Genomic DNA, 20,046 nt, shown 5'->3' with positions numbered 1-20,046 from the left:
GAACATATTAGTTCCTACAACACACACAAAAAACAAAACCCATTGTTTTCTGAATAAACTCTTAGGTCCTGAACTGGCAAAACAGCAGCAATGTGCTCCTCAGGCTGGGAGGCAAGTGCCTTTTTCTTCAATTTCGCTGTTTTGTTGCTTTTACGCATCATTTCTAAGTAAGCTACCAATGCTAGCAATAAATGAAGAGAAAAATACTACATAGTTACAAATGCATTAAAAACAATTTAATAAATCACATTCATACATGAAAATGTCATCTATGTTTCAAATTTTGCCACACAGTTGTCTGGAAAAATCATTGTTCTGTCAAGTTACCTGATGTTGTTATGAGTACTCATCAAAACAATAGTATCTCCTCTCCTTCTTCCTCACTGCCTTCCTCTTACATCATGGATGAACCTCCATACAGGTAAAACAAAGTTAAATATACATGTTCATTTTATCTAATTATTGTGTTCATTGTTTTTATGTAATATTTCATGGTTTTCATTATTTTGTATAAACATTTTATCATGAGCTACTGACAGAAAGTTTTAAATATGCAATCATCTATGATTTACAAATTATTTTACATTAATTCCTAGGAGATAAATAGTTTTGGTTTATGAGCAGCCTTTGGAAACTAAACTTGTATTTGAGAACCAAGGTTCCAGTGTACAAGTGAAACCAAAAATCTCAAACAAGGTGTAAGAAATAACTACACATGTTTCTTAGTTTGCAAAAACACCAAAATCCAATCTATGCACAATACAAAAAAAAAAAAATAAATAAATAAATAAATAAATAAATAAATAAAGTAGGTGGATGAAAAAGACTGATGGAAAATCAATCTACAAGAATAGTCTAGAATGTAAATAAAATCTGTAACAAGTACTTTTGGCAAGGAGAATGTATAGTATGTTACAGCATGCATAGTATCTGATACTGTATGTCTTATCATTATCAAGATACTGCAATTCATACTTGATTTATCATACACATTCAAAGTTTTTTTATCTATCATTCACAATTTTTGCTTTTGCTTTTTGACTATTATACAGATGGCTAGAAGCTGTACTCAGAGGTCATGATATAGTACTACTACCTATCAGCTAGCAGACCAGTAGTGCATATTTCATGCACAAATAACTACTACATGCACTATACAAAATTTGGTAAAATGTTGGTGATTACAGTATGAAAAAATTAGTAATTGCCAAGACTTCAATAAGATTTTACCAATATAATTTGCAATAGTCCTACTGGTATGTGAAAGCAAGCTTTATTGTGAGAGTAAATCAATGCATAAAACAACACATCTTTCTCTTAGGTTAACCAGGAAAATTAATCTGATGCAGACCAGTCTTCCAAACAACTGAGTCTAACTAATGCCTAAGCATTGGAATTCAGTCAAATTTTCTCATATGTATAGGAAATAGCCAAAATATTAGTATGACTTTGGTGCACAGTGATTAGCTGAGACCTTGATAGCATTAGTTGTGAACAGCAGCAAGACAGTGTAAGACGATTTTGCTTGATTGAATTCATTCTTTAGTGACAAAGTTCACGAAGTCTTTTAATGGTTATGTTAGTCAGTGTCAAAAAAAAGTAGCTTCACTGAACCAACAATAATACTACACTGTATACTAATAAAATGATCCAATGATGTGTTATGGGAGTCTTCATGCATAAGTAAAAAAAAAATTTTCATGCTTTTAAAAGAATTACACTACCTGTTTCATATTCATTACCATATGACTCTCATTTATGTATCTAAATTATGTACATATCTGTGAACTAGCATTAAGTGGCCTTTTCATGAATTTTTTTATTGACTTTGACCAATGACCCTCTTATGTAAAGAAAAGTCTTTACATCTTCATCTTACTATATGATAAAGAAAATGCAATATTCTTTTTAACCCAGAAACTTGTAAACATAAGTGAATTGCTTTCAAGTTATCAAGTGCAATCCTCAAAAATTGCTGCAGATAACTGTACAGGAGCCTGTACACTCTACTATAGAGAACTTCACTTTCTATTATTTTCTTTCTTTATTACAATTGTTTTGATTTTCTTTTACATATGAAAGTTTTCAGCAGCTTTTATAATGTGAATCAATCATATCCATCCATTTCTGTTTACATATTCTTGAACTTATCTTATTCCAAAAATGCTAGAAACAAACCGTTGAATATAAAAATTACATGAAACAAAATTTTATCGTACATACCACATAATGCAACACCACCAAACATGTGTGTGAGAAAAATGTTAGTGTATTTGTAAGCAAAATATAACTGTTGTACAAATAACTGTTGTGTTTGACATTTAAATCTTTCAATATTACTTTTTTTCTTTTTTCTTTTTAATCATATTGATTCTTTTCACTTTTTTTAATGCTACTTATAACATGGAACAAACAATTGCTTGTACAAAAATCTTTAGTATTTTTTTCAATGTTACATTTCTTCTCCTTTAGTGAACACTACTGTTCAAAATTATTTGTAAAATTCCCTATAACAGACTCGTAAATCATACTTCTCTAATGCTTCTGGTAGTGCACACCAAATCAATACACACATTGCACATCCAAATGACACACTACAGTGTAAGTGCCACTAATGATGGATAATAATACAGCCTGTATATTGATGACACCCACTCATGTAGAACTGCCATGAATCTGACACATCACATCTTCATTAAGAGATGCAGTGCATTAAAATCAATTATCACAAATCTGCATGTCCATCACTGTGGTGACCAGTGAATTACACTTGTCACTGATACAATTTAAGAGCTTCATCTTTATCAGACACAACAAACCTATTACCTGAATTGTGCAATGGAGTTTGATTACTCAAGAAGCAATCAAAGTGTAATCCTAAATGTGAAGTCCAAAAGTGTGCTGTAGTAGTTTGAAATTTGACAAGTGACAGGATATAATTCAGCAAGTGCCTTACCTGTCTTGACATAACCTCTGCCAACCTGTTCTTCGAGAAAAAGCATGCTAGCCATAAAATTAACTGTGTGAATAGTTATACGAAATGATTACAAAGAAATTAAATAGAATTATGAAGGCATTCCTACCACTATTACCTCCTCCCCAGTGAGGAACCTGCCTGGCAGCTGACTGAGTAGTACTCTGGAGGCCTGCGGGCCTGCCCATACCCGACAAACCATCAAGACTTGTTGTTAGCAAAACCACTAAGATTTACGAAACTAACAAAAAACAAACAAGAACACACAAAAAACAACAGTGTAAAAAAATCACTCATTTTATATAAAATAAGGTTTAAAAGATAGATCTGGAGAAAAATAAGTAGATATAATTTTGAAGAAATATGTAGGAAACAGGAAAATCTAAACATCAAAATTACATGGTCAATTTTGTTCCTGAGATGTCTTAATGCTTCCAATCTGAAATAGTTCAAGGCAAGGGATGGCAAGCTACACCTTATGAGTGAAGAGGATGAGAGAATGAGGCTTCTGCTTAAATCTCATACAAAATATGACAGGTCATATGTATATATGAGGCACAGTATGCAAGAGGGGGGACAACCCACTCAACCCTACTTTTGAGATCATTGCATTCAAAGTTTATCACTGATTACTGCTATAAAAATTGTCAAAATGTATTACTATTATGCATTAAATGAAAGCTCTACAGTAATTCTGTCATACCATGTAGTTTTTAATAATTTTTTTTTTTCTATTTTAGGTCACGTCTACAAATTTTATTCACCCCCTACTCCGTATTTTTATAGAGAATGTAAAAAAATTGTGTGTTAGGTTTCACTTTCATCCTTTTTATATTAGCTTAAGACATTTAAGTTTATTATCAAGAACAATGCTTTCATGTTCATGACAATGTCCTTAGCAGATTCACCTTTCCAATAAATTCCCATCCAACCCAATAATAAGGGTTGACTGGGGATTTAGTCCCCATCCTTCCATCCATGAACAAGGTTAGTAATGGTCACATTGATGATGGAATATACTGCAACTCTTGATGACAGATACTACCTATCAGTCTTCTTTCCTCTTCTGCTGTGGCTCAGCACACCAGATATCCACACCAGTGTCAGGTTGAGGCAACACATTCATCGCTGGATCAAGACATGTACTTATAAACAACAAAAATGTGCTGAGAATCAGGAGAGTAGAAAAGGCTAGTATGACGGTGACACGTCACATGTGGTGGGAGAATGACAACGATAACACACCACGCTAGGCAGTGATTGACTAAGTGTGGGGGTGCAACTAAATGCTCCATTTTCATTGGGTCAAGCACATCCTAGCACGCACAGGTCTTGTGCCTCTCTTCTGTATAGGAGAGAGAGTTAGTCCGGTTCACGTTATGGCTCAAATCAGGTTATTTTAGGCCTTAGTTTAGCCATCAGGATGGTCAGATTTCCTCTCCCTGACCCTTCCATATGATAATCACACCCTTTAACAACAAGTTCCTGCCCATAACTTAAAACCTCAAGATTTGAGGGTTATCCCCCTCTCGCATACTGTGCCTCATATGAAGGTAAGTAGGAAGAATTGTACTAGTACTGGTAAGCCAGAAGACACGATAACTGAAGTCAATGAGGGATGCTAAAAGGGCAAGCAGCACTGCAGACAATATTCACTGCAGAAATAATATTTTTTAGAAGATAAAAAGAATATAACAAAAAGCTTTGATTTTTGTTCACATTTGGCTGGGGTAAAAATGAAGTTATATGAATAATATATACTCTTCACTCATACATACTGATATTTGTAAGCATATAATACAAAAATGTCTAATAATTTGAAGAATGTGTAATATCTTCATGTATTATTATATATCATACCCTCATAGTGTAAGAAGCAAGAAGACAGGAGAGTATGTAAGGCAACACACACTTTATAATGCATGCAGTAAATCTTTTCTATTATATCTATTCAATTTTTCAAATATAATCATCAACAGTTACTAAATAATTAGTTTTTGGTCATAAATATTGTAACTGTACTTGAAAAATGTTTAACAATTACTGTAGATAAGATGAAGGTGATGAAAAGAAAGAGAAGAAATAGGTACAAACATCATTGAAAATGTGAGACAGAAAGCACAAGGGAATATGCAAAGAATGTAAAGCAAGAAAAGAAATATTTTCAAAGTAGAAGAAAGATGGCTGTCAATTTTTTATTGGAAAATAAAAAATAACATGAAGATATTTTATTATTCCAGAAAGATGTGCTTCATCAAAGTAGAATAAGTAGTGTAAATGGTACAATGAAAGATAAATTTCCAGTGGCATATTTAGTGTTCTGAGACTGTGCTGGAGGACAAGTCATAAGATGAATACTATGCTCAGGCCACCTAAAAGATAATGTAACTATCATGATATAGAGTATTAATGTTTGCAATGATAGCTGACTGAAGGTAAAGCACTTCTTATTTTTATAAGGCTATTATGAATATTTACAAAAAGATCTCAGCCTTGCACTTTACCAGTGTGTTTTGAAAGCAATATCTTACATTGTCTGGATGAATTTATGGTTACAGGACGTTACTGAAGCACATATAATTATAGATAGGTATGTTTAAAAATAAATTTTTGTTCCATATCTTTTCAAATACCAAACTAATGGTGAGTACAATTCCAGCACAATAAACTAGAAAATAGTCTCCTAAGATCCATGTACTTCAAACAAACAGACAGCAGGTATGTATGGTCTATTCTGTGAAACAGAATGTGATAAAAGTTGAATAAATGATAATAGTCGTACACACTGAAACAAAGTAAACAGGAACAAGCTGCTGTACCTAAAGAACATCCATTTTAGGACTTGAGTGACAGAAACGAGACAAGTCACCTGTGTGCATGACATGGCACAAGTGGTGAGCATCATTCATTGTGTGCAGTTTGAATGGCTAACAACAGTTCCAATGTAAGATTCCCTTAGACCTTAACCATTTGTTAAATACAATTGTTCAAGTAATCATACTACAGCCAATCTCTGCCTTAAATTACTGCAAAGCTAAAATATTAAAATCCGCTTAGCAAAGAGTGTATTTGTGTTGCAAAACTTGTTGTAAGAAGTATGTTTCCCCTTCTCAAACTAAATGATCAAGAAGCCTACATTTTTCAAATATGTATCTTCACAGAAAAGAACTCAGGAATTGTCAACAAACTTCATCTTAAGCTCAATAAACTCTCAGAAAATGATTGAAAGAATTATCTAAGGTATCTCTACCTTTCCAATAAGATTAAATTTCATATGCCAATAAGTCTGATCTCTGGCTATGTGCATCAGGGTTTTTCATAAGAATATTCCAAATAACAATGATCAACAGTATCTAAAAAGTCTGTTTTTCTAATCAACAATTTACTGCTTTTATGGGTTTGTAAAAACAATTTCTTGTCTTCCACAATAAATGCATGCACACACACACACACACACACACACGCCCGGTAGCTCAGTGGTTAGAGTGCTGGCTTCACAAGCCAGAAGACCGGGGTTCGATTCCCCGGCCAGGTGGAGATATTTGGGTGTCTCCTTTCATGTGTAGCCCCTGTTCACCTAGCAGTGAGTAGGTACGGGATGTAAATCGATGAGTTGTGATCTTGTTGTCCCGGTGTGTGGTGTGTGCCTGGTCTCAGGCTTATCCGAAGATCGGAAATAATGAGCTCTGAGTTCGTTCCGTAGGGTAACGTCTGGCTGTCTCGTCAGAGACTGCAGCAGATCAAACAGTGAAACAGTGAAACACACACACACACACACGAGAAAGACATTTGTTGGCCATCTAAATCTTGTCAGACTGTAGAGATACAACTCTTTGATCTAAAGCTATACCAAATATTTCCAAGGTATCATGTGACTTAGCATGGAAGGTGTACAAAACCACCTGCCCATACAACTGAACCCTGGAATCTTGACTGTGAACTAAATTGCCTAAATCTTATATTAACAAGCCACTATCTAACTGCAAGTACAAAGAGGAAATGACATGTAAGTAGATGGATTACTTACATAGATGTGTGGGGAGACCATCCCCAAGAGGATATTTGGTGTAGCGTGGGATGGTGATGGGAGGCAACAGTGAAAACCGTGCTGAAATGAGAGGCTCCACACGCACTGCCAGTGGATCAGTTGGGTGGAAAAGATTATACACCTGCTGGCAAGCTGGACGCTGCACTGTGGCTGTTCATGAAGAGAAGGTAATCATTTACTAAGGGTTGCCATATATGAACTCTCAAAATTCCAGACACCTTCATTAACACCTGATATATTATTGGAAAACATGTGAATCAATAAAAAACACAACTTATTTATCTTTGTTGCAATCTCTATCAATGCTGGTTAAAGAGTAAAGACTAGTGCACTACCCGAGGCAACACAGGGAAGACTGAGAGCATACAGGACCCATACACATTAGTCTTGACTAAAACCACACTAAACCAGCTGATACCTAGTAAACCTCTTCCCCTCCCTCTTTTCCATTACTTTAATTTATAGAAATATCACTGTGAGTGTGTGTTTTTTGTTAGTTATTAATGGAAGCTAAGATTTTTGGACATTTGAGGGATTTTCAGAAATCCTCCTGTTTGCAAATTTCAATGTGTGAAATCCTGAAATGCTTGGGAAAATCCAGGTGTATGGCAACCCTTCAGTATCATTACTCTGAAAATTTTGGAGTAATGATATATAATTCTGGCACTTGTTTCTCCATTGCTTCCTTTGAGCTAAATATATGCCTACGGTGCAGTATACCTGTTAAAACATAAATATGTATAATGTGGATTTTCAGCAGTAAGGCTGTAAGATCAATAAACTGAATATTATCATTATTACATATCACTAACATGCCCCTTCCTAAAGTGTTATCCCAACCTAAAAGTGTAGCTTATCAATACCAGCGTCTTGTGAAAATGTCCATTAACCAGTCTCAAGAAGCTCAAAATGTCACCAATAAACTGAAGACTTTTCCTCACAAGATGCTTTCATGAACTGTTTCTACTGAGTAAGAAATTGAAAGTAATATCAGTAACTGCTTCAATTCGTGTGATCTTTAGAGAGCAAGGAAATATGAATGAACAGATTGACAATTCTTTTTTCCTTAAGCTTCTCAGTACACCCTGCAGACACACAACTCCTTTCCTAACACTCACAGTTCTTGTCTGAGGTGTTGACCATCTTGCGGTAAACGAGCACCAAGGCCAGCGGGCAGCCAAACGTGAAGAAATCAGACACCTCAAAGTCCAGCTTACTGTGGGCATGGTCACTGTTGAAAGGAGATGATTCTACAAGTTAAAAAAGTTGAAAGACAGACATATGAATAATTAGAATAGCATTTTATTATTCTAACAATTAATCTAAGAATGGAAACTGGTCTCATTTTACTTACAGTTCTCTTGTATAACTCATAATGGAGTGAGTTTCCTTTACAGTATTCTATCTCATGTTCTATTGACCATAATACAATATATACCACCAAAACAGAGAGAGAGAGAGAGAGAGAGAGAGAGAGAGAGAGAGAGAGAGAGAGAGAGAGAGAGAGAGAGAGAGAGAGAGAGAGAGAGAGAGAGAGAGAGAGATCTTCAAAGTACAATGTAGTGTACCTGGATGAGGATGAGCGTCTTCGAGGGTAGGGTGCAGACAAGTGCCTGGCATAGTGGTAGTCTGAGTCTGAGACAGAGCGTGAGTGGGGCACATCAGTGTGGTGAGGTGCATCACTGCTTATGGATTTCCGGTACACTCTTGTGTTGTCTCCAATCTCATCTCCTAATATGTAAAAATTTATTATTTTAGGAATCATGAAATAAATTGTATCTTGCAATTCTGTAAAAATGTGCAAATACCACAGTACAATAACAAATTCATATCAAAAGTGCTTGAACTGTAAATGATACTTTATTGAGATGATTCTATGGATGATTAATGTTACTCATATGTACTTTGTGTACAGACACCCACACAAACAACAACTGGACTAAGGCCCCAAAACACTGACAACATGAAATGAATCAATAAGGACAGCCACACTCATGATGTTGATGGTGACCACTGCTGCTGAAAGCTTGACTATTAAGGTAGACCTTTATGACTACTTGATTAGTGTGCTTTACTGGCACATTTAATTTAGTGCCACATGAACTATGATCCTACACTTTTAGTTATACATACAATTTAAAGAAATCAAGTACAACATACATACACACTGTACTGTACAGCATGCCCTATCACATGATACACCATTTCAGCAAATGTGCTGAAAGGCAAGTTCCATGGGAAACCTGCCTTGATGTTTTAGCAAACTGTAGCCAATATATGAAAAATAATCTTAACGATTTTATCTCATGTCTTCTTTGGTTCATCTACCTTTCACTTTGAATCATTTGTTTGATATCCTCATCCCTTTCTCTCCAGATGACTAGAATGACACAATTAGTTTGTTCTCATCACTTCAATGATGCATCCAATTCAAAGTTTCCTCAACTCTATTAGGTGAGACATCTCTCACAAAACCACTATATATATGTCATCTAACCATGCTCTATTCTTGTCACCAGGTCTTACTTTCTTCCAAGTCTCACTACCACAAAGCATCACATTGCTACAATACAGAGCATGCTGTCTAGTTCTATGTGTAGGGAAGTTCATTCATTGTTGACAGATTGGTACACAACATGGTTTTCATCTTCAGTGGGCTTCACTGCACAGACTATACACATAAAGCTCAGACTAATCAACACATGGAAGCTTTTGTTTTGTGTACCTAGCAGTCATTCACATGCATACAGAATAAGGCCAGACACTCTATACTCTGTATTTCTCAACAATTGACCACTATCTCCATTAAGCAACATCATTTTGGTTTTGTCTAAAATACTAAATAATTTTCTCAAATGTACACACTGTTCCCATCTTTGATTTTTTGCATTTCAACTTCCAGAATATCAACATTCATAACAAAATTATCCTTACACAGCACTCTAAAAACTCAATCCATATTATTCTTTCTATATTGCTTTCAGTGGTATTATATAAAGTAAGAAACAGCAACAAGACAAGTTTGTGAACCTTATTGGCATTAAATGAATGACAGGATGAAAAGACTTGATAGCACATTTTGTTTACCAATGATTATAATAAACAGTCATGTTAAGCAGCCAAATCAATGTTTGAGTCATAGTCACTTATCACTCAATTGAGCATTTTTGAGGACAATCACACTTCCTTAAAAAGTTACAATTATTACTGTCTTGTGCTGCCATCACTTGATTCACACACCAGCACAATATTGGTAAGTGTCACTAAGTTGTTAAGTCAGCCTCATTAGTTAGCCATCAATCATTTTGGTCACTCATTCTAGTGATGTTTAATGGCAAAACACAGTAATGTAATGCTGAGCATTATTCTCAATCATCATAACTGTTGTGCGCCACCATTACTTAGACCACACGCATCACTGAGGGTAACTAGTCACTCTTAGCAGTTAAGTCAATGTTGCCTTGGGATTAGCACAGTGATGGCTTGCCTTCACAAAATATTGCCACTCCGCACTCTTACCCCCCCTAATCTGTATGCATCATCAGTGCTGAGAACACCCAGAACAATTATCCTCTTGATGCCTCACCACACATGTACCTGTTGTAATAACTGAACATGAGCAAACAATACAAAAAAGATACAAAATAAGATACAAAATGATTGTCCAAATGAGTTTTTGTAATTGCTACAAAAAGTACACTTAACATCAAACAGTCTAGTGATTAATGTATATCAATTTCACATTGCTTATTTCCATTATAAAAAAAATAAATAAATGGCAATCATTGGCAAATTCAGGCCAATTATTTGGTGATCATTAGTGGCCCAACTGGTAATGTTCCTACTGTGTATTTCCTCTATCAAGGTTTAAATCCCTGGCCTGACATAGATCTTTATTTGCCTTCCATTGCTTGATCCCAGCATATCAAATTGTTTCCCAAGATTTTACAGAAAATGTTTTTCCTTCCTCTCCTCCCTGCTCTGACTACTTCATGCTACTTATTAAAATCTTTATCAATGATGTTTTCCATGCCCTCACTGGCATAAACCTTAAGAAGGCTTATGAACCTGATACTGATCTCTAACAGTAACCTATCAGAGACTGGATCATCAAAATAGTCTTATGAATGAGCAGCATACATGGACCTAATGTTCATAAACACTCTTAGGGAAAGACATGAAAAAAAAAAAAAAAAAAAAAATCAGGGAATAATGAGTGTAAGACTTTCTCTCTCTCTCTCTCTCTCTCTCTCTCTCTCTCTCTCTCTCTCTCTCTCTCTCTCTCTCTCTCTCTCTCTCTCATACATTAATTAATGGCACTTTGCCTAAGATAGTTACTGCTATAGAAAATCTTAACCAGGAACACACATTATGGCATAAGACAAATGTTCATACTGCAGCAACAGTTGCAAGCTTTCAAATTTTTTTTCCAAAAGACTCTTATTCAAAACAGCATACAGAGCAAAGCCTTTCATGCATCTCTACTTTTGAAAAATATTACCATGACATGAATAAATAAATATATACAAGGCTTCCTCATGACAGCTACATCCATCACTACACCATGCTGGACAAATCATTCTTGACGTGCCAGTGATAAAGGGAGCTATTGGTTTTGTGAATAACTGTACTAAATATCAAAATGTCCCTTACAAAGCATGAACATTAATGACAAATTAATAATATCATGTCTTTTTGTTTCATTCACAAACTATCACTACAGTCAATTTTCTTGCAGGTAAATAACACTGGAAGCACATAAAAGAACCTCCTACAGAAAGTGTCAGGTTCACAAAAGTCCAGATTAACACAGTGGCCTTAATAACCAGCTTGCACACAGCCAGGAAGGAAATTTTATATATGGAAAAATATAGAAGAAACCTAAGAGAATGGGACAGAATGACTCAATGTTTAGAAAATATGTTGTCCAAAAGGACAATGTATATATATATATATATATATATATATATATATATATATATATATATATATATATATATATATATATATATATATATATATATATATATATATATATATATATATATATATATATATATATATATATATATATATATATATATATATATATATATGGTTTTAAATGTTCACTGAAACTTATCTAGCCTTCATTGTCATATTAATTATATATTTTCAATATGATTTTACATCCAGTTGTATGAGATGCACATATGGGTAAGTTAAGAATTATATGACACAGATAAGTTTTCAAGCATTGGTTCATAAGTTCATGCTAATGTGGTGATGCAGCTCCTTGAAGTTTATATCATGGTTATGTCATCTACCATTAGTAAGCTGTGTTCCAAGTTGCTTTTACAGCAGAACTATAAGATGTTATCTATGGCAGCAAATTCATTTTATCAGTGTTCACAAGTGGTACAAAATGTTGCCTCATTTAAAGTCATGAAAGGAAAAGCCAGTATGAATTGCAGTTTTTATGCCTATTAAAATAATATGAATAAAAAAAGGAAATGGGAATTCACACTGGCTTTCCTGACCATTACTTAAGGATATGGAAACATAATGTAATGTTGGTGGTAATATCTCTCTAGTAACAGTCACAGTAATATCTTAGGTAATGGAGATCCAACAAGGTCATATGGTGCCAGTTGTAATTATATGAGAATGTTAATTTTTCTACCAAGGAAGTGCCATAAGCCATAGTAGTAAAACAATGAAGACAAGTTACTTAAGGTATATTTTCCCTGGTGATGAATTTGATCTAGGAACAAACACAGCTTAAGCAACTTGTTAAAGCACATTTCAGTTTTGTACTCTGATTGCAAAACCCACCAGTCACCTTCAACAAAAAAGGTAACAATGATGATGATGATGATGATGATGATGATGATGATGATGATGATGATAATAATAATAACAATAATAATAATAATAATAATAATAATAATAATAATAATATTAATAATAATAATAATAATAATAATAATAATAATAATAATAATAATAATAATAATAATAATAATAATAATAATAATAATAATAATAATAAAAACACTAATAAAAATAATAATATGCAATTTATTTTTCTTTAAAACAATGGGAGATTGATTAATCCATCCCAGGAAATAAGGAAACTCTAATATCACTTACACTGCAGCCAAATGGATATAGAATGGTAGCAATATGAGTTGTCCAAATCATAAAGGTTGGTAGATGAGGTGAAACATTAAGTCAGTGGCAGCGGTGGTGTGGGAGTGAGTGAAGGTGGGAGGGAGGGAGGGAGGGATGGTGGTGGTGAGTGCACTCCACACACACACACACACACACACACACACACACACACACACACACACACACACACACACACACATACACATGCGCACACACACACACACACACACACACACACACACACACACACACACACACCCACACACACACACACACACACACACACACACACACACACACACACACACACACACACACACATACACAAAGGCACCAACTCTATGCACAAGACAGGCTCTTCTTTTGTTGCGGATCCTGCTTAGAAAGTTTGAAATATTGTGGACTGGACTAAACCAAATAGGTTCCTTGGGACACTTGATTAGTTCCTGATATGTATAATGTTCTCTACCTTGGAGAGAAACACACTCCTATTGACAAGATTTTAAACAACACCTGGGCAGTCACTATGGTGACCCTTCCTTGAAGGTTGGTAAAAATTCTTAATATATTTTCATCCTGACAAGATGTGAAAGCATGGATTGGATGCAGTAAAAAATATGTTGAATGAATGGCTCATACAAAACATACATGATACACTATAGAATAAGTCTTTTGCAGGCATAATTTGTCAAGTCAAAAGTTTGAAATATTGGAGATTTTGCCTGCAAGATTTTACCACAGGTTTTCTTGGGTGTTGATTTAATCCCTTAGGCCCATAACATAAGGACAGTTACTATATCAGTTTTTTTTTTTTTTCATGTGTAAATATGCATTCTTAGCATGCTGTGTTTGAATGCAATTATTATGGTTGCACTGTGCAGTTCTATAATCAAGTCATTCTGGTGGTATATCAATTCATTCTAAACTTCATTCTAAACTACAGAAATTCAGGAGTTTCAGTTTGGTTATGATGCAAAGAGCTTTTGTGAATCTGATGACCATAATATCATACAAATATATGTAGTACAGACATCCACTTGAATAAAAGTAAGAAGCATTTTACCCATCATCATATGCTTGCATTGTCAAATGCGTGCTGCTCAGGATGCTAAACAGGAAAGGAGAGAATAGAATGACTTGCCTCTTCTTTCCCACAGTGGACCGGGGATGAGGCTATCATGGGCACAACTAACACCGTGGTGATGGTGAGAACGGTGTACAGGGTTGTGGCACTGGCACAGGAGATTGTGGGAGTGACAGAGACCAGAGGGGGAGGTAGAGGAAGAGGAAGAAGAGGTTGGGCCTGGTGGTGAAGGTGTGGGAGTGCTGCTACCAGGCTGACATCCCCACATTCCTGCACCACTGGGAATGCTACACGGGGCTGAGCATTTCCTAGTGAGTGGGCTGAAGCCCGACGGAGGCAGGGGGGCAGATATCTTACGGAGTGGGGAGTGAAGATTGTTTGTTGATTGAGGGGAGGGAATTTTATCTGAGGGGGAGTGAGAGGAGGAAGCTGTGTTCAGGTTTTTAGGAGAAGCACTTTCTGCTGCCTGGACAAAGACACCAGTGGTGGGCTTTACCAAAGTACTCTCCAGGCTTACAGTGATGGTTGGGGAGAGTGTGGTCAGTGGTGGGGAGCTCACAGGTTTATCAGGAGAAATAGAAGGAGGGGTGGCTGGGGAAGGAGAGGAAGATTGAGGCTGTGCTGGAGATGACTTCTGCTTGTAGTACTGACCAGGGGAAGGCGGTTCGCCTTCAGGAATGTTGCTATTGCTCCCATACTTCTGTTGATCATGCACTCTGCATAGAACATCATAAGCCAAGACACCACCAATGCTGTCACCTGGAAAAAAAATTACACTATGACAAAGGAATAATCAGTCAACAGTATACAGAGAAATCTAAAGTAGACTTTCTGTTCCAAGATTAAAGTAGGAAATGCTTAACAAATCTAAATACTTTACCTAAACAATTCACAGATAGTCTGTTTGTTACTTTTATTCCTCAAGAAAAAAAGTGTGTCATTGATAAAAGTAATAAAGGTATCATCTCTTAAAATCATTAGAGGTCCTGGAAGAATGAAAGGCACAATAACAGGCAAGTATGATGCAATAATGGGCATGGAAGAAACAAATTAAAAAATTAACTGCCACGTTAAGAAATGTGTAAGGAGGACCATCTTGAGTGTCTTGGGATAGTATGGACATAACCAGCAATAGATAGAAAACTCATCATCATTACAAATATTTAGAAAAGCAGTTTCATTATATATGGATCAACCTTTGTTAGCTTATAGCAGCCTGACAAACTATACAATTACATGTGACTGGCCCATATGTCCTCACTAACTCATTCTTATCCTTGTAAGTGGCCAAACCAAACCAACACATACACATTTATCCTCATTACTTCACTGATAATAATTTCACTACATCTGTTTGTTGTTCCAACTGGTCAGACACTTACCAATGATGCAGACCTGCCCATTAAAGCCATGTCCTTCCTCTGATCTCAGGAACTCATGGTAGGCTGCATTGGTAGAGTTGAGGGTGCGTACCACATACTCATCATACTCCGGCACACTTGTTGCCAACAGTGGCACAGCACCAACAGGAACACTGTCCCCACCAGACACCTCTCCACACACAGGTGTTGCATCAAGGCCATATGGACTCAAACTTTAAATCAAGTGTTGGTAAAGTTAGTGCAATACATGATATAAACTGTACTGCATTTGCATCATCTGACATTTCATATCACTTCTTTAATAATACATGTAGTAAGGAATAAGTACTTGCCTGGAGAGGATGTTGAGGCTGTCTGAACACACAGGTGGTGCAGAAACCAGCCTGATGGCCACATGACCCACCATGTGAGGGTAGTGCTGTCGCATGACAGACTCAAATGCTCCTCTGAAGGTAGTAACATCACTCCTCTTGTTGGTCACATCTGAGAACAGTCCAATTGCTTAGAGAACTGTGAGACCAAGGATTTTTGACAGACTAAGAAACTTGTTAGAACAAAGAAAAAGCTGAGTTTGGCTTCTCACCTGGTGTAGGGTCAAGGACGGATCCAGCATGTATGACCAGAAGTAGGACAGTGGTGGAGCAAGGGCCAGGCTGGTGGGACGGGGAGTGGGACGGGGATGAAGGGGCAGACGTCTCCATGCTTCGTCCCAGCACACGGCTGTGACGCTCTGCTGCCACCCTTGATATGAAGGCTGGTGAAAAAATGCTGTCTGTGAAGAAAAGACATGGAGAACACAAGTTAACGTAAATATTTTGGTAACATACTAAGAGTAGATGAAAAAAAATCAGTGTATTGAAAAGAGTGTAAAACAAGGCAGTTTGAACTTGTTACAGGACTACAGAAAGAATACTGAGTAGCAATGTTGGGCACCAATCTATTGTTCTATTCTCTACTCACATTTTTGAAAGCAGACAAGATCACTAGAATTCAGAAAAAAAATGAGTGGAACTGATAAATTTGTTGAGTCTGTACACCATTCTTCATTTTGCTCTCTCATTTTTAATTAAGTATGCAATAATTTCAATTTTATTTAAGCTCTCAATAGCAACATATAGTATAATTACTTGAAGCTCTCCAAATGTGGGACAGACTTAATATTTTCATACAAAATTAAATACCATTATTTGTCATAATACGAGTATAATGTGGTATGTTCTGAAGCTAGTGAACTTGAGAGAGAGAGAGAGAGAGAGAGAGAGAGAGAGAGAGAGAGAGAGAGAGAGAGAGAGAGAGAGAGAGAGAGAGAGAACAAATACAATAAATACACCAAGACAACATGTAATGCACATCAACATTTCAGCACTTTTTACATTTATACAGTAATTTTATAGTTTTGTGTTCATTCATCATCTAAATAGCTTCATATAATTTCCATAAGCAAGCCGAACGGTTTTTTTTTTATTTCAAATGAAAATCCTTAGTTTAAAAAAAGTACAAATAAATGTAGCCCTTTAGTAATTTCTCGTTATTACCTTCATTGCCTGCATGACCAGCAGTGCTCTGTGTATCACCATCTGGAGGCAGCAGTTCCAGGGAGCTCCACTTGTGTAGGGCAGCTGTCTCTTCAAGATCCTCTGCAAGAAAATATGAAAACAAAGAGTTCAGATTTTTTCCATATTATACTATAGAGAATGTGATTAAAAGAATAAAAAAAAGAAAGAAAGAAATGAACAATAACTGTTCAAGTAAAAAAGTTGGGAAGAATGACTGGATGAATGGAAATTTACATATAGTTGGTAGAATTTTTATTGGCAAATCAAAGAAAAGTCTGAGAAATAAGGAATGAGAAATTTCTGAAGTTATTAAGCATCAGTTTCATCTGAAACAAGTTCCATTAAAAATTCAAACAAATTTTCTTAACATTTATATAGCATGAATTCAAGGTACTGCAATATTCCTGCATTATATGAAAAACATACTAAATTCCTTTCTGTATGGAAAAATAAATACATTATGCTTTATCATTCTGTTAATATATGTATGAGGTAACAATAATAAACCAAATATAATATGGAACCATCATACATACTAGTGGAGGATAGTGGTAAGATGAAAGGAGATAGTGTTCACCAACTAATTCTTTCATCAGAAAACTTGAACTCCATAAACTATTCAGGGAGAGTTTGCTGAGAATTGGTGTTATCATTTGTCTTGTGAAATTCAGGTCATAATTCAATTGAAGATAATTATTAGTATATAATACTAAAAAGAGAAAGTTAATACTATGTCAATAATTCCTTCAATATTTTGTCAAAGCACCCAAAGTAAGTCAGTTTCATTAATATCAATTTTATCTTTTAATCAGACCTGAATATTACTCAGATCCACTTAGCTCTACTGGATAAAATAAATATGCATTCTACTAATGAGCCACTCTATGTACAAAATACATTACTGATGTACATTAGGGAGGATTAAATGTGCTGCAGCTTATCCATTATCCATACCTTTCACCCAGCTACCCAACCATCTGAGTAGTCAGTACACAATAATAATATTCACAGTCAATACAGTGAGTTTCAGAATGACTTTTGCTGCTTCTGTCACTTCACTGGCATTTAAACTATGTACTAATGAAAACTGAGACTATAATGTCGACAGAAAAATGTCTACACAAAAAAATATTATTAGATACCAAACTGAAACGAGGCAGGTACTGAGTATTGTTGATGGAAGGGTGTGGGCTCAGTGAGTTTCATTGTTCCTTTAGTGACCCATTCAGCTTAAAAGAAAACTAAATTTAAAAAGTGCTCACAACATTAAAAATAACCAACAGCATTATACATCAAGCACAACAGATTCATTGTGCACAAATCCAGAAAGCCATTCAGTCATGCACAGCAGACATCATGACTGCATGAGGAGGAATGCAAGGGTGGAGTGTTTAAACTTAAAGGTACATGTTTTCATGGGCACATCCCATTGAAACTTAAACATGAAAGCTAACTGTCATCCATATCTATAGGAAATGCAAAATAAATACATTAAGAAAAGATGGCAGTAAGAAATCTGGGACTGTTTTGTTGTCCAAACACTGACACCATACTGAAAGACTGGTGACAACTAAGTCATAAGTAGGTGGTACTAACATTAAAGAAAACTAGAGCAAGCTTGATCTGCCTTTAAAACTCCCTACTATTCAAAAATTTTATTCAGTGAAATGGAAAATAATAGGTATCTTCAAAATCATAAATGAAAAACTGAAAATGAATAGATATTGGATTAAAATTGCATAAATAAGGAGTTTCTATCCTTCTTGATCATTTCAGAGGCAAAACAGCCTATATTTTTTGCAGTTTTTAATGTTATGGAACTTTTCTGAAGGAATAGGATAAGGCATGAATTCTCACCTGAAAAAGAGAAGCTGCTTTTAATACTTCTAATTAAAATAACATGTAAAAGGCATACAGCTTATTATGTGGTAAATGAGACTGCTTGATGGCAAGATTGTGTAACCAAGAGTCTCACACCAAATGAAAATGACATTTCTCAACAACTAACATGTTTTATAACTATTGATTTTTTTCCTTTTCTCTTCTATGATAAAGGCCTCCAGTCAAACATTATGCTTTTCCTTTTGATGGCTAGACAAATTAAAAATCCCTGTGTAGCATTTGATACAGTGAGATGGGAGAAATCCTTCAAACACATGAAAACCCACCCACTGTAAATCCATGAACCAAGGTAAGACAAAAGGGTTACTTATAGGTATCTACTCTCTTATACTGAAAGGATGAGTTCTTCATTCTGAGAGAGCCAAACAAGACAAGTAATATAAGGAGAAAAAGAAAAAAAATCATGGCCATGTGTCAACAAAAACACTCAGGATACACAAAGATGTAAGGTCTATTGTTGATAATGCAAAAGTTTTTCTGAGTCTTCAAATTATAAGAACACAAAATATTCCACCATGATATTCTAAATTAGTTTACATAGGAAATTTTGAATAACATAAATTATCAAGATACACTATGTGTATTATGTATAACTAATATCAAAAAATATATGATGGGTAGTACACACATGACAATGCCAAATGGTAAGGTAGGATGGGGAGCAGACTGGGGTGATACTAAAACAATTAAGTTGAACAGAAAAGACAGCAATCGCATTGGTCTACCTTGTGGCAACTTAGGGTATTAAGTGAGAATATACTAGTCTACAACACTATTCTCATGGTAGGGTATGCATTAGTGAAATCTTAATTATACACTTAAATACAGAATCATTGAACTGAAAGAATTATGAAAGATCAATGAGTTACACAAGAGGCAAAGCAGAACTAAAGCATCCACATATTGGAATACAAACCACCAAGAGCACAACATGCAGAGTGAGGTGC

At 35.4% G+C, this 20,046-nt stretch overlaps 1 protein-coding gene across 10 annotated transcripts in view; it reads right to left on the bottom strand.

The window, feature by feature from the left end:
• LOC123513812 (protein retinal degeneration B-like) overlaps positions 1-20,046 on the bottom strand; it is a 134,114-nt gene that overhangs the window by 17,000 nt on the left and 97,068 nt on the right. For 4 of the 10 annotated variants that reach the window (XM_045271169.1, XM_045271170.1, XM_045271171.1 and 1 more), the window contains 9 exons: positions 18,340-18,426; positions 17,177-17,278; positions 16,225-16,413; positions 15,974-16,124; positions 15,642-15,853; positions 14,317-15,018; positions 8,591-8,753; positions 8,141-8,253; positions 7,002-7,172 (listed from right to left, as the gene is read on the bottom strand). In XM_045271169.1, coding sequence (XP_045127104.1) covers positions 7,002-7,172; positions 8,141-8,253; positions 8,591-8,753; positions 14,317-15,018; positions 15,642-15,853; positions 15,974-16,124; positions 16,225-16,413; positions 17,177-17,278; positions 18,340-18,426 — 1,890 coding nt within the window. The remainder of the gene's footprint in view (positions 1-7,001; positions 7,173-8,140; positions 8,254-8,590; positions 8,754-14,316; positions 15,019-15,641; positions 15,854-15,973; positions 16,125-16,224; positions 16,414-17,176; positions 17,279-18,339; positions 18,427-20,046) is intronic. The other 6 variants (XM_045271173.1, XM_045271174.1, XM_045271175.1 and 3 more) reach the window with 3 other exon arrangements.

The sequence above is a fragment of the Portunus trituberculatus genome, chromosome 37 (assembly GCF_017591435.1).
Source record: "Portunus trituberculatus isolate SZX2019 chromosome 37, ASM1759143v1, whole genome shotgun sequence".
In the NCBI taxonomy this organism is placed as follows: Eukaryota; Metazoa; Arthropoda; class Malacostraca; order Decapoda; family Portunidae; genus Portunus; species Portunus trituberculatus.
This window is presented reverse-complemented; position numbering and strand designations above follow the sequence as displayed.